This window comes from Kogia breviceps, chromosome 6, assembly GCF_026419965.1.
Source record: "Kogia breviceps isolate mKogBre1 chromosome 6, mKogBre1 haplotype 1, whole genome shotgun sequence".
Classification (NCBI taxonomy): Eukaryota; Metazoa; Chordata; class Mammalia; order Artiodactyla; family Physeteridae; genus Kogia; species Kogia breviceps.
In genome coordinates this window covers 84,071,356-84,087,105 of record NC_081315.1, presented here as the reverse complement: position 1 = coordinate 84,087,105, position 15,750 = coordinate 84,071,356, and the positions used below count along the sequence as shown (strand labels likewise).

Genomic DNA, 15,750 nt, shown 5'->3' with positions numbered 1-15,750 from the left:
CAAGTCTTTTCTATTTTATATATATATTTTTAACATGAGAAAACATTGTACCAATTTAGAAATCAACAAAGGTAAGATGAGAATACAGTCTTATTAAAATTATTAAAAAGCTAAAAATGGTAGAATATATTTTCTTTGCAAATCACATAACAGTGCATTCAAAAATTTTATTCTTCAGTGGAAAAAGTCTGTGATTACTAGTTTTTCTATAGAACTGTCCTGCTTATCATACCTCTGAAGATGCTTACAAAGTTTTATTTTTAAGTTAATATTTGAATAGGTAATGTACGCTCATAGTTTTCAAAGTTAAAAATGCAGCGAAGAGTCTCTCTCCGACAGTTTTCTCCTATGCCTCCTTGACTGCATATATAGTGCTTTTTTTTTTTTTTTTTTTCAGTATGCGGGCCTCTCACTGTTGTGGCCTCTCCTGTTGCGGAGCACAGGCTCCGGACGTGCAGGCTCAGTGGCCATGGTTCACGGGCCTAGCCGCTCCACGGCATGTGGGATCTTCCCGGACCGGGGCACGAACCCGTATCCCCTGCATTGGCAGGCGGACTCTCAACCACTGCGCCAGCAGGGAAGCCCAAGTGCTTTTTTTTTTAAGGTACCTGAAGGAAACCGACAGGAAGCAGAGCAGATCATGGTACCGAAGAAACAGCACAGGGCCTGGAGCTAATGCCAAGCTCAAATGTGCCTCTGCCACTCTCTGGTAGGCTCCAATACCTGGGAAAACCTCAGTGTCCTCATTTGTAAAAGGAGGATCGACATCAGAGGATTCCTGTGGGTTTAAAATAGTGCCTACATTCCCTTCAAACTCTCCCCAATATAACCATTGTTATGAATCTGAGATATATTCCTTGGAACCTCTTCTATGCATTTACAAACATTATCCTGACCTACACATACTCTAACCTTAACCTGCAAAGGCATCTCTGTGGCTTTCACTAACATTTCTCAGATACTTCTAAAATATGTTTCTTCTTTTATTTCTAATTGTTTTTGCATTCTCTGTTGTTTGGGACATAAATAGCTTGTCCCAGACGTGATGGATTCTCTCTTTTGTCAGTATTATTCCTGTGTTCAATGTTTTGGCTTTGAATTAATTTTGTCTGAGATTAAGAGTATCACATTCTTTGGGGACAGCTTCTCCTACACCCCCGCTACTTTTAGCACTTATCTATGAGATTATGTTTTCAGTGTCTGTCTCCCTTGATAAATAACAGCATTTAAAAACTCCAACCCAGGGCTTCCCTGGTGGTGCAGTGGTTGAGAGTCTGCCTGCCAATGCAGGGGATACGGGTTCGTGCCCCGGTCCGGGAAGATCCCACATGCCGCGGAGCGGCTGGGCCCGTGAGCCATGGCTGCTGAGCCTGTGCGTCCGGAGCCTGTGCTCCGCAACGGGAGAGGCCACAACAGTGAGAGGCCTGCATACCGCAAAAAAAAAAAAAAAAAAAATCACACATAACATTTTACTTTATGCTATTAACTATGCTTCTCTTCTTTCTTCCTGCCTGCCTTCAGCTTATTTGGGTTTCCTTTTTCCTTTTTTTTTTTTTTTAAAATAAACCCTAATTCTCCCCGCTATTCAAAGGTTCTCAAATGTGTCAGTACTAGGGCATCCGGATATCTGAAAGGCAGTTCTTTGGTTGTTCTGACTGGCTTGCATCCCCCCTAACTTTCAAAGGTCCTGCCACACATTCACTAAGTGAAAAACTTGAGCCTATAATATAATCTAAGTCCATTTCAAAGAAAAACACAAAGTATTTTTTGGATGGTTATACTTGACACAGAATTATCGAGGAACTTAACTGGACTTTCACATTTAAATCAAGGGAAGACTATACTTAGTTTTGTGTATGATTCTACGAAGAATTTGGTGACTTTGAAACTTTACCATTTCAAAAAAATCATGCTGCTGGTGGTACTTAAGGCCAGCATAACATACTTGTATGGGTCTGCATTTATAGCATTCATAATGACTTTTCATATTAGAAGGATCTAACTATTTCATCTTGTCTTCTAATGTAGCTGTACCTGTGACCACATTGTAGTCCTTTTATTTTCTTCAACTCTTTGCTTGTTTTGCTGTTCATATTTATTAATGAAGGACTAGGCTGGGTGAGCAGTTAGGGTATACAAACAGCTTCCCTTATCAAGAAAGCATGTGGGTAGCTATAACCCTGGAATGTCCCTTCACCATTATCCTGGGATCTCCATTCACCATCACCCTGGAAATTACTTTTGCCTCTCTCATATGCTGGATCTCCTGCTTTCTACACTCGAAATCTCTTCTTTCTTGGTTTATGCCTATATCTTGGTGAAAAACAGTTCATCCTCTAGTAACCAGCTAAGAAAAGGTATATAAGGTAAAATTTTTGAAGACTCTCCTCCTATTTGATAGTCTGGTTGGATATAGAATGATGGATTGGTAAAAATTTCCCTTCAGAACTTAAAGTCACTGTGCTAATGCATTCCAGTTTTGCTGTTGAAAAGTCTAAACGTCATTTAGACACTTGATCCTTTGTATGTGACCTGTATTTTCAGGAATGGCAAAGCAGCCAGAAACAGTAGAACAAAGTGAGCAAACGGGAACCAGTGGAGTGAAGGGGGACAGATCACATAGGGCCACATAAATTGTTTTTTTTTTCACCATGAGTGTCATGGGGAACCTACTGCAGAATTTTGAGGAAAGGAGGAACATTACCTGACTTACCAGAAATAGATCATTTCAACTCCTGTAGTGAGACTAAAGTTGAAGAAAATGGAGATGGCAAGAGGGCAGAAGCAAGGAGACCAACAAGGAGGCTAATTTCAATAATCTACGCAAGAGATGATGGTAGGTTAGACCAGAGTGTTTCACTGGAGTTGTGAGAAATGGCTGGATTCTGGATATATATTTTTAAGGGTGAGCCAAAGGGATTTGGTTCTGCATTAGCCATGCGGTTGAAAGAACAGAGTAAAAGATGACACAAAAGCTGTTGCCTGAGCAACCAGAATAATGGGGTGAATAGAGAAGACAGGGAATTCCCTGGCGGTCCAGTGATTAGGAATCGGTGCTTTCACTGCCGTGGCCCAGTTCAATCCCTCGTCGGGGAACTAAGTCTCATGGCGTGGCCAAAAGAAAAAAAAAAATAATAGAGAAGACAGAAGTATAAGGTTGGGGACAAGAAAAGTTCAGTTATGCACACATCAAGTATAAAATACCTACTATTTGTCCAAATGGAGATGTTGCATCAACAGTTGGATACACAAAAGTCTGGAATTCAGGAGCAGCAGCTTTTTGGCTGGGTTATTTTGGAGCATGGGCTCGTTTTGGCATTTACATTCCCTTTGATCCTATTCATTTTCCATGCCAGGTTATCCAATGTGAGCCACATAATACTTTTTAATATGTCCTTTTCTGCTTAAATCATCTAAAACTTCTATTACTTACAGTGAAGAACCTTAACTGAAATCATTACTAAATTAGGAAAATAAATTAGTTTTAAATTGTGAATGAATAGAACTTTACTAAAATGGAAAGGAACTAACGGTAAAATCTTAACTGCTTCTAAGCTGATATATCCCTTGGCAAAGCCCATCTATTTCCACAGAATAGGCAAAACAAAAACTGCAACCCAACATACAACTAATGAGCTAACCATAAAAAAATCATTAAAATTCTCAAGTTTCCCCCAATGAGTTTCTCTTCTCTCTGGAATCTTCAATAATGCTATCAGCATGTTATACATAAGGGGATCATCCATCAATAATTTATATTATGTGAAAATATCCATCATACACAAGAAAATCCAATTTTATTACATAAGGTCAAAAATAATAAAAATTCCAAATTAGAACTTGAAATTAATGAGATGGTACGCTATTACAAAGATGAATTAGATGTCCATTTTTAAAAAAATGAGAATAAATCTCTGCACTGTTATCATACTATAACACAGTACTATTATATCTATGAGCTTACTAAGCATGCAGACATCTAAATTCTGGTAGTTATAACTAATATAGAAAAATTATACCCACAGATAAATTGCTTTTAAAAGATAGGTTGGGGCTTCCCTGGTGGTGCAGTGGTTAAGAATCCGCCTGCCAATGCAGGGGACACGGGTTCGACCCCTGGTCCAGGAAGATCCCACATGCCGCAGAGCAACTAAGCCTGTGTGCCACAACTACTGAGCCTGTGCTCTAGAGCCTGTGAGCCACAACTACTGAGCCTGCGTGCTACAACTACTGAAGCCCGTGCACCTAGAGCCCATGCTCCACAACTAGAGAAGCCACTGCAATGAGAAGCCCACGCACCGCAACGAAGAGTAGCCCCCGCTCAAATCAACTAAAGAAAGACCACACGCAGCAACGAAGACCCAAAGCAGCCAAAAATAAATAAATAAAATAAAATAAATTTATATAAATAAATAAATTAAATTAAATTAAATATAGGCTGTAGAGTTAGAGTTCCACAGGGTAATAAGATAACAGAAACTGGGGAAAAAAAGGTACTATAAGGTATGAGTAGAAGATAATGGATGCATGAGAGGTAGAAAAGTCTAGTAGTGATATACTACAAAAGAATACAATGACGTTTAAATGAAAATATTGATAGTTTTTGTTAGATAACCTTTTTTTGATTATAAGATTTATTATCACAGAAAATACAAGAAAGTATAAAAGAGAAGTCTCAGCCCATATTCCAGAATCCATAGATAACCACTTTTAACATTTCGGTGCATTCTCTTCTAGTCTTTCTTCCTATGCACACATGTAGGTGAAATGAATGGGTGTGTGGGTGTATATGTATGTGTACACAAAAGATCTACTAAACGCCATTTGTACATTTTTTTTCATTTCATATAACACACACATCTCCCTTGTTTTTAAATATTTTTCAAAGACAACTATTTTAAACAAGATTTTACCGTATGAATTTCCATGATATAACCACTGTCCTACTAGTCAACATTAAGGTTGCTTATAACTTTTTATTACTATAAATAATGCTACAATAAATAGTATTATTCATAAATCTTTGAATTTCTGAATTTAGAGACCATATTTCTAACAATACTTCTTAGGAAGAATGTTTAGAAAGCACTTAAATATCAACAATATAGATATGATCCAAAAATGCTGCTTGATTCTGAATTTAAATAAAAGAAGAAATACACATGAAATAAAAATTTAAAAGCACAATTCAATTCAAACAAACATCTATCAAACCTTGCCAGCAAGTTTCCTTAATGAATCAAATGAGTTTCTCCTCCCTCTGGAATCTTCAATACTGCTCTCAGCGTGTTATACATAAGGGAATCATCCATCAGTAATTTATATTGTGTGAAAATATCCATCATACACTAAAAAATGTGGGCTTTTAAAAGATCTGTAAAAATCTAAAATCTATTTTCACATAATTACAAAGTATTTCAAACCAAGAATGCTATAAGTAACGTCCCATCAAGCATGAATTAATGTGCCCATTAAAAAAAGAAAAAAAAAGCTAACCATGGCTTCCTTGACAATCTACTAAAGTAAAGTGTACAGGGAATCCTAAAAAAGTAGGGCTTAGTTTTAGTCATCTCTTAAAAAGCAGCAGAGCTAATAGAATAAAGCATGTTAAAAATAAAAAATACTAAGAAATAAAAATAGGTAGTAGTCCTTATTAAAACTAATCTCCTGGGAAATTTTACCACAATTAAATTACAAGTCTATTTTTTGTTCCTAATATCAGAGTAATTTGAAAAAAATCTGCCTAATGTTTGATTGAATTAAGACATTAAAAACTATCAGCTCAAACTTCATAAATAAACAGAAAATATTTTTTAAACTCTTCTCAGATTAATCTATTTTTACATCAATTATCAGAGATGACATTGCCATTTTATTTCTATACTCACAAGAGTCTGATTTAATTTATAAGTTCTTAGTTTATTTTTATCCCTCTAAGGCATTTTTAAGGATCATAAGTCCTAGTATATGCTAATTCTCAAAGGAACATCATTCACAATCAATGCACTTCTGATCACTGTACATAGACAATGAGTGAGCAGAAAACTTGCTTATTCAAGTATTCCAGCAAATGTTTGAACCTGCCTTTATTAACTGGCCTATAATAATATACACCGGTACAAGAATATTTTAAAACAGTAAAATGTTGTATAATGTATAACATAATAATAATATACAGTTGACCCTTGAACAACGAAGGGTTTAGGGACACTAACCCGCTATACAGTTGAAAATCTGCATGTAACTTATAGTCAGCCCTCAGTATACGCAATTTCTCCAAATATGCAGTTCTACATCCTTGGATTCAACCAACTGCAGATGGTGTAGTACTGCAGTATTTACTATTGAAAAAAATCCGCATGTAAGTGGACCCTCAGAGTGCAAACCTATGCTGTTCAAGGGTCAATTGTACTTCATTGTTAATAATGGTCAAATTTTTCCTTTGTATATAAAAAGTATAAAGTATAGTACATAAACAGCCCTGTATTTAAGCTTTAAAAGTCTATAAAGGGCTTCCCTGGTGGCGCAGTGGTTGAGAGTCCGCCTGCTGATGCAGGGGACACGGGTTCATGCCCCAGTCAAGGAAGATCCCACATGCCGCAGAGCGGCTAGGCCCGTGAGCCATGGCTGCTGAGCCTGCGCGTCCGGAGCCTGTGCTCCACAACGGGAGAGGCCACAACAGTGCGAGGCCCGCGTACCGAAAAAAAAAAAAAAAAAAAAAAAAGTCTATAAAAACCTACAATTGAAATCTCACTACACTCAAAGCCTGTTGTTCCGAAATCTGCCTCTGTCAAATAACTGATTTGGATCTGGAAATAAACTATATAGAGATTTTTATTGTCATGCCATTTGTTGGAGTAGGATTTGAACTATATTGTAAGAGGAAGTGTGACTTCACAGCAGTTTATCAGGTAAACAAGCTCCGTATAGCCAAAAATTATATGCATTAATACAGAACAGAGGATTTCCCTGGCCGTCCAGTGGTTAAGACTTCGTGCTTCAATGCAGGGAGCATTGGTTCGATCCCTGGTCAGGGAACTAAGATCCCACGTGCCACATGGTGTGGCCAAAAAAAAAAAACAGAAAAGCGTCAACACAAATGTGTGTTTCCCACCCATGATGGTGAATTTCGCCAACAAAAATCTACCATAAATAAAGACAGCAATCTGTTTTTATCTCTAATAAAAGAACTGCTGGCAAGCATTTTAACCATTATGACTTAAACCACTGTGGAATTTCAATTATGAAATAATTTTTAGTGCCCATCAGATGAAAATCTTCCAATAAACAACATGCTCCCCAAAACAAGACAGAGCAGTACAGTTCAGTTCTGAATAGGACTGTCCTGTTCATCTCACCAGATTGATCAGCCTTCTCATCGCATGTTCATGAGAGCAAACACATTCACAGGGATCGAATCCACCTTCTGCCATGATTACCCAGCTTGATTTAACTTGACTGTTTAAATCTAGGAGGAAGGAAAAAATATCATAAGACTACTCTTCAGAGTTACTCTTTCTCTTGAACTATGAAAAATTCATGTATGTATAGATTCATAATAGTTTTCTTTAAGTATAGTTCATATTTATTAATGACTTAAATCTATGAATTTATTACTAACCTTATATGAATTATGAATCTATACAAATGATTGGCTACCACTTTACCATCAGACTGGTTTCCTGTAAATGCAAATGTCTTCAGATACTCTATACTGGCCCCATCTGTGAAGGGGTGATGATACTAGATGATGATGATGCTACTAGATGATACTAGATGATACTAGAGCCCTACTCTGCTTAATTACCAAATCCTTTAACTTTGTTAGCCCCAGTACTGCTATGGACTGAATGTGTCCCCGCTAAAATTCATATGTTGAAGCCTTAATCTCCAAGGGGATGGTATTTGGAGGTAGGGCCTTTGGGAGGTAATGAGGTCATGAGAGTGCAGCCCTTATAAATGTGATTAGTGCCCTTAAAGAAGAGACTTATATATCTCTCTCTTCAACATGTGAAGATACAGCAAGAAGGCATCCATCTACAAAGTAGGAAGAGATTCCTCACCAGACACCGAATCTGCTAACACCTTGATCACAGGCCTCCCAGAATCCAGAACTGTGAGAAATAAATGTTTGTTGTTTAAGCCAGAGGTCTGCAACCCCCAGGCTGCAGACGGCTATTGGTCCACACCCTGTTAGGAACAAGGCCGCATGGCAGGAGGTGAGTGGCCGGTGAGTGAGCTAAGCTTCATCTGCCGCTCCCCATGGCTCACATTACCGCCTGAACCATCCCTCCCCACCTGCCGTGGAAAACTTATCTTCTGTGAAATTGGTCCCTGGTGCAAAAAGGTTGGGGACAGCTGGTTTAGGCCACTCAGTCTGTGCTATTTTACTATAACAGCCTAAGCTGACTATGGCAATTTTGCAGCCTTTATCCTACCAAGAAAGCCCTCTGAAAGAAAAAAATGAGTTATCTAAAATGATACCAATGTGGGGGGCAGGAGGGGCATAAATTAACATGAATGAACATGATAAAAGCCAGGAAATAGCTGGGAAGATTTTGAAAAATAAGAGTAACAAGATGGAGTACTATAGATATTTAAGATGGAATAGGCAATCAATGGAACTCGTAAATTAACTTAAAAGACCTTCATTCATTCAAAAAATATTTAGCACCTGTGCTAGGCATTAACAATATAAAAGTGAGCAAAAACTGATACAGTCCTTACCCTAAGGGTGCTCACATTCTAATAGTGGAGACAGATATTAATCTAAATATTTTAAAAATTATAAATGCAAACTTGTAAATGTTATAAAAGATAAATGGACCAAAAGACTGGAAAAAAATAACACAAAGAATGAGAGAAAATATTTGCAAATCATATATCTGACAATGACTTAATGTCCAGACTACAAAAAGAACCCCTCTAACTCAATAACAAAAGCAACTCAATTTAAAAATGGACAAAGGGGGCTTCCCTGGTGGTGCAGTGGTTGAGAATCTGCCTGCCAATGCAGGGGACACGGGTTCAAGCCCTGGTCCAGGAAGATCCCACATGCCACGGAGCAAGTAAGCCCGTGGGCTACAACTACTGAGCTTGTGCTCTAGAGCCTGCAAGCCACAACTACTGAGCCCATAAAACACAACTACTGAAGCCCGTGCACCTAGAGCCCGTGATCCACAACAAGAAGCCACTGCAATAAGAAGCTCACGCACCGCATTGAAGAGTAGTAGCCCCTGCTCGCCAAAACTAGAGAATGACCACGCACAGCAACGAAGACACAATGCAGGGCTTCCCTGGTGGTGCAGTGGTTAAGAATCCGCCTGCCAATGCAGGGGACACGGGTTCAAGCCCTGTTCCAGGAAGATCCCACATGCCACAGAGCAACTAAGCCTGTGTGCCACAACTACTGAGCCTGCACTTTAGAGCCCATGAGCTCCAACTGCTGAGCTCATGCACCACAACTACTGAAGCCCGCACACGTAGAGCCCGTGCTCTGCAACAAGAGAAGCCACTGCAATGAGAAGCCCGTGCACTGCAACGAACAGCAGTAGCCCCCACTAGCCACAACTAGAGAAAGCCCGGGCGCAGCCAACGAAGACCCAACACAGCCATAAATAAATAATTTAAAACAAAACAAAACACAATGAGATACCACTTGACACCTATTAGGGTGACTTTAATTTTAAAAAATGAAATAAATAATGTGGAGAAATTAGAAACCTCCTAAATGGCCTTTCAGGAAAACAGTTTGATGGGTCCTGAAGTTAAGCATAAGAATGATCAATGACCCAACAATTCCACTTCTAGGTATTTATCTCCAAAGATTTGAAAACAGGGATTCAAACAGATACTTGTATGCTAAGTGTTCATAACAGCATTATTCACAATAGCCAAAAAGTAGAAACTCACGTCCATTAACTGATGAATGGATAAACAAAATGCAGTATATACATACAATGGAATATTATTCAGTCATAAAAATTAATGAAGTTCTGATACACAGATGAGCCTTAAAAACATTATGCTAAGTGAAATAAGCAGACACAAAAGGACTCATATAATCCCACTTATATGAAATATCTAGAACAGGCAAATTCATATAGACAAAGTAGAACTGTGGTTGCCAGGACCTGGAGGAGAGCAGAATGGGGAGTTATTGCTTAACAAGTAATAACTTAAGAGTTTGGTGTGATAAAGTTTTAGAAACAGTGGAGATAGTTGTACAATGCTGTGAATGTAAAGCCACTAAATTACAGACTTTAAAAAATGGTTAAAATGGTGAAATTTATGTATGTTTTATCACACTTAAAAAAAAAACTTTGTGGTTGTCCAGGACTGAGGGGCTTGAGGAGAAATGCGGAGTGACTGCTAATTGGTACAGGCTTTCTTCTCGAGTGAAGAAAATGTTCTAAAATTGATTATGGTTGATGGTCACACAACTCCATGAATGTACTAAAAACCACTGTACACTTTAAACGGTGCACTGTGTGGTATGTGAATATCTCAATAAAGCTGTTACTTAAAAAAAAAAGATAAAAGGTGCCTATAGAGTATATACAGGTTCTAAATTTATCTAGGGAGTTAGGAAGATTTTACTAAATAAGTTAATGCTGAGATGAAAGTGGAAGGATGCACTGGAATACAACAGGGTGAGGTGGAAGTGGAAGGTATGGCGATCTAGGGCTGGAGGCATTCTAGACACAAAGTAAAGAGCAGTGCAAGACCCTGTAGTGAGTAAGAGTATAACCTGATGAAGGAACTGAAAGAAAGCCGCAACGTGCTGGAATTCAGATAGCAATCCAGACAACAAGAAGAGTGGTCTGAAATGACACCAGAGAGGTCAATAGGCCAGGCCACACAGAGCTTTCCAGGGATGTTCAAGATTAGGGCCTCATCCAAAGATCAATGTGAAGTCCATAAGGTTTAACGCCTGTGTGTTTTTAAAAGATCACCCTGGTTGCACTATGGAAAACTGACAGTAAAGAAGCTAAAGTCAACATAGGGAGCCTAGTCAAAATGCTCCTTCAATAGGTCAGTGACGATGACATCCATTATAGAAATTTATAGGCTGAGGAGAGCATATCAAATCCCTGGGGCGGGGGGGGGGGGGAGACAAGTTATTCCATAAATGGTATTGGGGAAAGCTGACTCCTTACCCTCATTCCTTATACCAAAACAAATTCTAGATGTATGAGTGATTTTTTAAAATGAGGCCACACACAGAAATAGTCAACTAGAGCAATGGATCAGAAAAGAATGCTGACAAACTGACCCCATGATTTTACCAGAATGTAGAATGTGTAAAGGTGCTGTTTTTGGTTATTTATTTTTAGAATATTTATAAAAGTTAATCTTCAAATATTTACTATTGTTATATCTATATACATATGTCTTACTTAGATTTATTTTTTATAACAACTTCTTTGAGATAAATCACATACTATACAGTTCAGACACTGAAAGTGTACTATTCAATATTTAGTATATTCACAGAACTGTGCAACCATCACCACAATTTTAGAACATTTCATCACTCCAAAACAAGACCTATACCCAATTAGCAATCACTCCTCACTTCCCTCTCTTCCTCCCAGCCCTAGTAAACCACTATCCTGCTTTCTGTCTCCATGAATTTGCCTATTACAAACAATTCATATAAATGGAATCATTATATGTTCCTTTGTTATTTGAATCTTTTAAGCAAGAATTACTTATTTGTTATTTATGGACAAGAAAATTAAAGTCATTTATTCCAGAAAACAGGAACTTCAAAGCACTACTATGTTGTACATATGGCACAGGTGTAATAATCTGAAATATAGTTTTCTGTGAGAGATTACATATCCAAAGGTTTGATTTTATACATATTGTCACTCTGAAAAATGTCCTAGTTTACTGTCTGAAATTTCTTAGTAAAAATCAGAGCTAAAATCTTCAGCTATGTTTCTAAAATGGTGCTATTTTAAACCATGGACTATTTAGAATTTAGAATATGATGAAGGTGCCATCTTAAACCATGAACTATTCAGAAATGGTGGAATAGTTGTCTATTTTTTTAAATTAAAGTATGATGCATACAAAAGGACTGGAAGAAAATACATCAAACTTAATGAGTGGGGCCTTCCCTGGTGGTGCAGTGGTTGCGAGTCCGCCTGCTGATACAGGGGATACGGGTTCGTGCCCCGCTCCGGGAAGATCCCACATGCCGCGAAGCGGCTGGGCCTGTCAGCCATGGCCGCTGGGCCTGCACGTCCGGAGCCTGTGCTCCGCGAAGGGAGAGGCCACAACAGCGAGAGGCCCGTGTACCGCCAAAAAAAAAAATTAATGAGTGGTTAGCTCTGGGGGAGGGAATATAATTTGGGGGACAGTCATTCATTTTGTCAATTTTTAAACACTGCTTATAATGACTATGTACTTATATATTGAAACTTTTAAAATATGGAAAAAATTTAATTTAAAAAGTCACAAATGTATAACTACAAGAAGGCCACTGGGATACATGTAGAAGAACATAAATCCAAGAACCTATAAAGGATCAATAATTTTGACAGCCAAAAATGATATCCAGTTTCTATAAGCCAAAAATATACTGTAAAATAAAACAACAAAGAACTTAAAAAAAAAAAAAAAAACTTCAACACATATCAGGGTTAATTTCCTTAATTTACAGATAACTGAAAAATCAATATGAAAACTGCAATCTAACAAAATAAGGAGCAAAGAGCATGTTCACAGGAAAACAGAGCCAATAAGCAAATACAAAATGGAAGAAGTACAAATCTAAACATCACTTTTATCAGAAAATTGGAAAATTTATGTAGATAACTTAGATATCCATATCCAAATAAGCATGCAAAATTTTTGTATAAGAATGGTCACTGAAACACTTTTTATAAGAGCCAAAAATGGTAATTCTAAGTGTTATTTATGTAGCTCTAATTAAATAAATAATAGTATGAGTACCTGAAATCCTATACAGCTGTTGAAAAGAATGAGTCAAATTTCTATGTGATGATTTGGGGAAACATCCAAGATACACTGAGGTGAAATCTAGTTGCAGAACAGTCAGGGAAATCCTACTTCCCATTTAATATCTTTTTGCTTGAGTTAAGGGCAGGTGGGATTGGAAGGGGAAGGAAGCGGAGTTGCAGGCAACCTAAGCTGAAGAGTTTTACTCTCCAGAAGGTAGGAAATACCAAACACAAACTCTGACTACTTCACAGTTTTGTCTGAGGCCACTCTGTGTCCACACTTTTTAAAAATTGATTAGCCTTCATGTTAGACAACTGACTGTACATATCCAACACAGAAAACCCTGAAAAAATATATAATCTACTCTTATATGTAGATTAAGTTCACCCCTGAAAGTCTTTCTCAATTGTTTTTTCAAACTGTCCATAAGGAAACAAAGGCTCAGACTGTGCTGGGTGTGGACATATGCAGGTGTCCACTTACAAATACTGGTCCTTCCTCCCTCTCAATGCCTTGCCAAGCCAATAAGATGTTGGTTGAAATTAAAAGATACAGTCCTAAGTTTTTTAAAAATAAAATTCAAGTACTAAAATGCCCAATGTCTATCCAGTTCTACAGCCCCTGAACACAGAAATGCAAAGTACTAACAAACCGACTTTTATAAAAGGAGACTTCTTTTTATCACCCATAAAAATTGTAAAACAGCTGTTTTAGTCTCTTTTTAATCCATTTGACTTACAAAATTAGATTCCACCACAACCACCCCCCCCAAAAAAAAAAACACAGCTTGGAGGCAGGAACCTATTTTAGTCATCACTCTGTCTCTAAACACCTCCCTCATTGCTTAAGCCATAGCAATGAATAAATATTTTTGAATTTTGAACAATGTTTATTTTCTCTTTATCTATATATGCCAGGAACATGTATATCAGCTAGAATTTAAAGTATCTGTTGGTCTTAATTAGTCTCCAGTAAAATGAGAAAACGCATTTATAAACAGGACATTGCTCAATAGTGGTATGCTTCTGTGGAACTTTCTGCATGTAAACTTGAGCTATTTTACGTACTATACAGTTTTCAGTTAATAGTTTCTACTTTAAAATTACTTTTTAAAAAAACAGAACGGAAAGTCCTCTTTTGGCTAGGACCTCAGAGCAAGTGTCAATGCACATCACCAGCTAAGCACTAGAGCAAAAAACTCACCCAATCCCACCCCACATTTAAATCCCTTGGTGTCCAGAGACATTAAGAAACTGCTCTATCCTGAGTAAGACAAAACTGGGTTACTGAGTCAGAATTCTCGTAAATCAGCCTAGAAGAGGCTTTATTTTGTGTGCGCGTGCGTGTGTGTGTGTGTGTGTGTGTGGTACGCGGGCCTCTCACTGCTGTGGCCTCTCCCGCCGCGGAGCACAGGCTCCAGACGCACAGGCCCAGCGGCCATGGCTCACGAGCCCAGCCGCTCCGCGGCACGTGGGATCTTCCCGGACCGGGGCCCGAACCCGCGTCCCCTGCATTGGCAGGCGGACTCTCAACCACTGCACCACCAGGGAAACCCTAGAAGAGGCTTTTGATAGAAAGTAACTTAAAACAATGCTTTTGCTTTTCATGTTTCAGAGGAGTTACTCACCTCCTCGATATATATCCCTAATGTGAGAACAATGCTAAATAATGTCAAAGACGTGGGTCTGACACTTGAAGACAACCAGCTTTACTCCAATTGGTCACAAAAGGCCTAAGTCATAAAAATAAGAATAGTGCACTGAAAAAGTTCAAAATAATCCTGGAGAGGAGAGAGGGAAGTAAATATGGGCATAGAAGAAATAAAACTGGCCATGAATTGATAATTATTGAAGTTGAGTGACAGGTACTGGAGAGCTTTTATACATTTCTACTTTTTTCTATTTTAAGATTTACCATAATAAGTATTTAACTTATCAGTATTTTCCCAGTATAATGAATATTTGTCATAGCAATCTGACTCTGGGAGTAGATTAAGCAAGAGTTTACAGTATGCAGCATAAAGGACAAAATACATCTAAAGCTCTCAAACCATCCACTCCTAAACAACTCTTAGCACAGGAAAGCAGTAAAATAATCCATTCTGTATCTTGGGAGGGCAAATGCAATTAATTCCTCATATCCCTCAGATCCAGGTTATTTCTTCCTTCAACTACAACTAACAAAACTTTCCTGGTAGAGTTCAGCTGTAATAAGTCAGTTGAGTCATCCTGTTTCTGTATGTGCTGAAGGAATTTTCCAGTGCTGTTAACCAATTTATTATCTGCCGGTAGAACCTTAAACTCTCCAGCTCATGCTGGGTAGGTTTAACCTACCTTATTTCATCTTTGGGGAGTCAAACTTAACTGCCTGTTTATAACTTTGGAAAAAGTGGAAAAGTAGATACTGTAGTTCTACTACTGTGTTTTCTAGGATTATGCCATGGAACTGCATGCTTATTACATACAGGATTGATTCCTTGGGAAATAAACTTCTCAAAAGTGGTTCTTGATTAGGCCAAATATTCTTAGTAGCAAATATTTGTAAAACAGCAACATTACCAGTTATATTGAGTATCAGTGGTACCCCTAGAAGCACAGAGAGTAAAATGACGAATGCCAACCTTCCCATTCCTCTCTCCCCAATTCTACTCCCTTTCCCAAGAGGTACCATAGTTAACAGCCAGGTGTGAATACTTTCAGGTCTTTTTATATGTATTTATACCCATCATTTTGGTAGGTTTTATGAGATCTTACTATACATGTTCTGCAACTTGCT

At 38.1% G+C, this 15,750-nt stretch overlaps 1 protein-coding gene across 1 annotated transcript in view; it reads right to left on the bottom strand.

Moving 5' to 3' along the window:
* SMIM14 (small integral membrane protein 14) overlaps positions 1 to 15,750 on the bottom strand; it is a 66,939-nt gene that overhangs the window by 31,788 nt on the left and 19,401 nt on the right. Inside the window, exon 2 of the mRNA XM_059067110.2 lies at positions 7,359 to 7,468. Coding sequence (XP_058923093.1) covers positions 7,359 to 7,433 — 75 coding nt within the window. The 5' untranslated portion in view covers positions 7,434 to 7,468. The remainder of the gene's footprint in view (positions 1 to 7,358; positions 7,469 to 15,750) is intronic.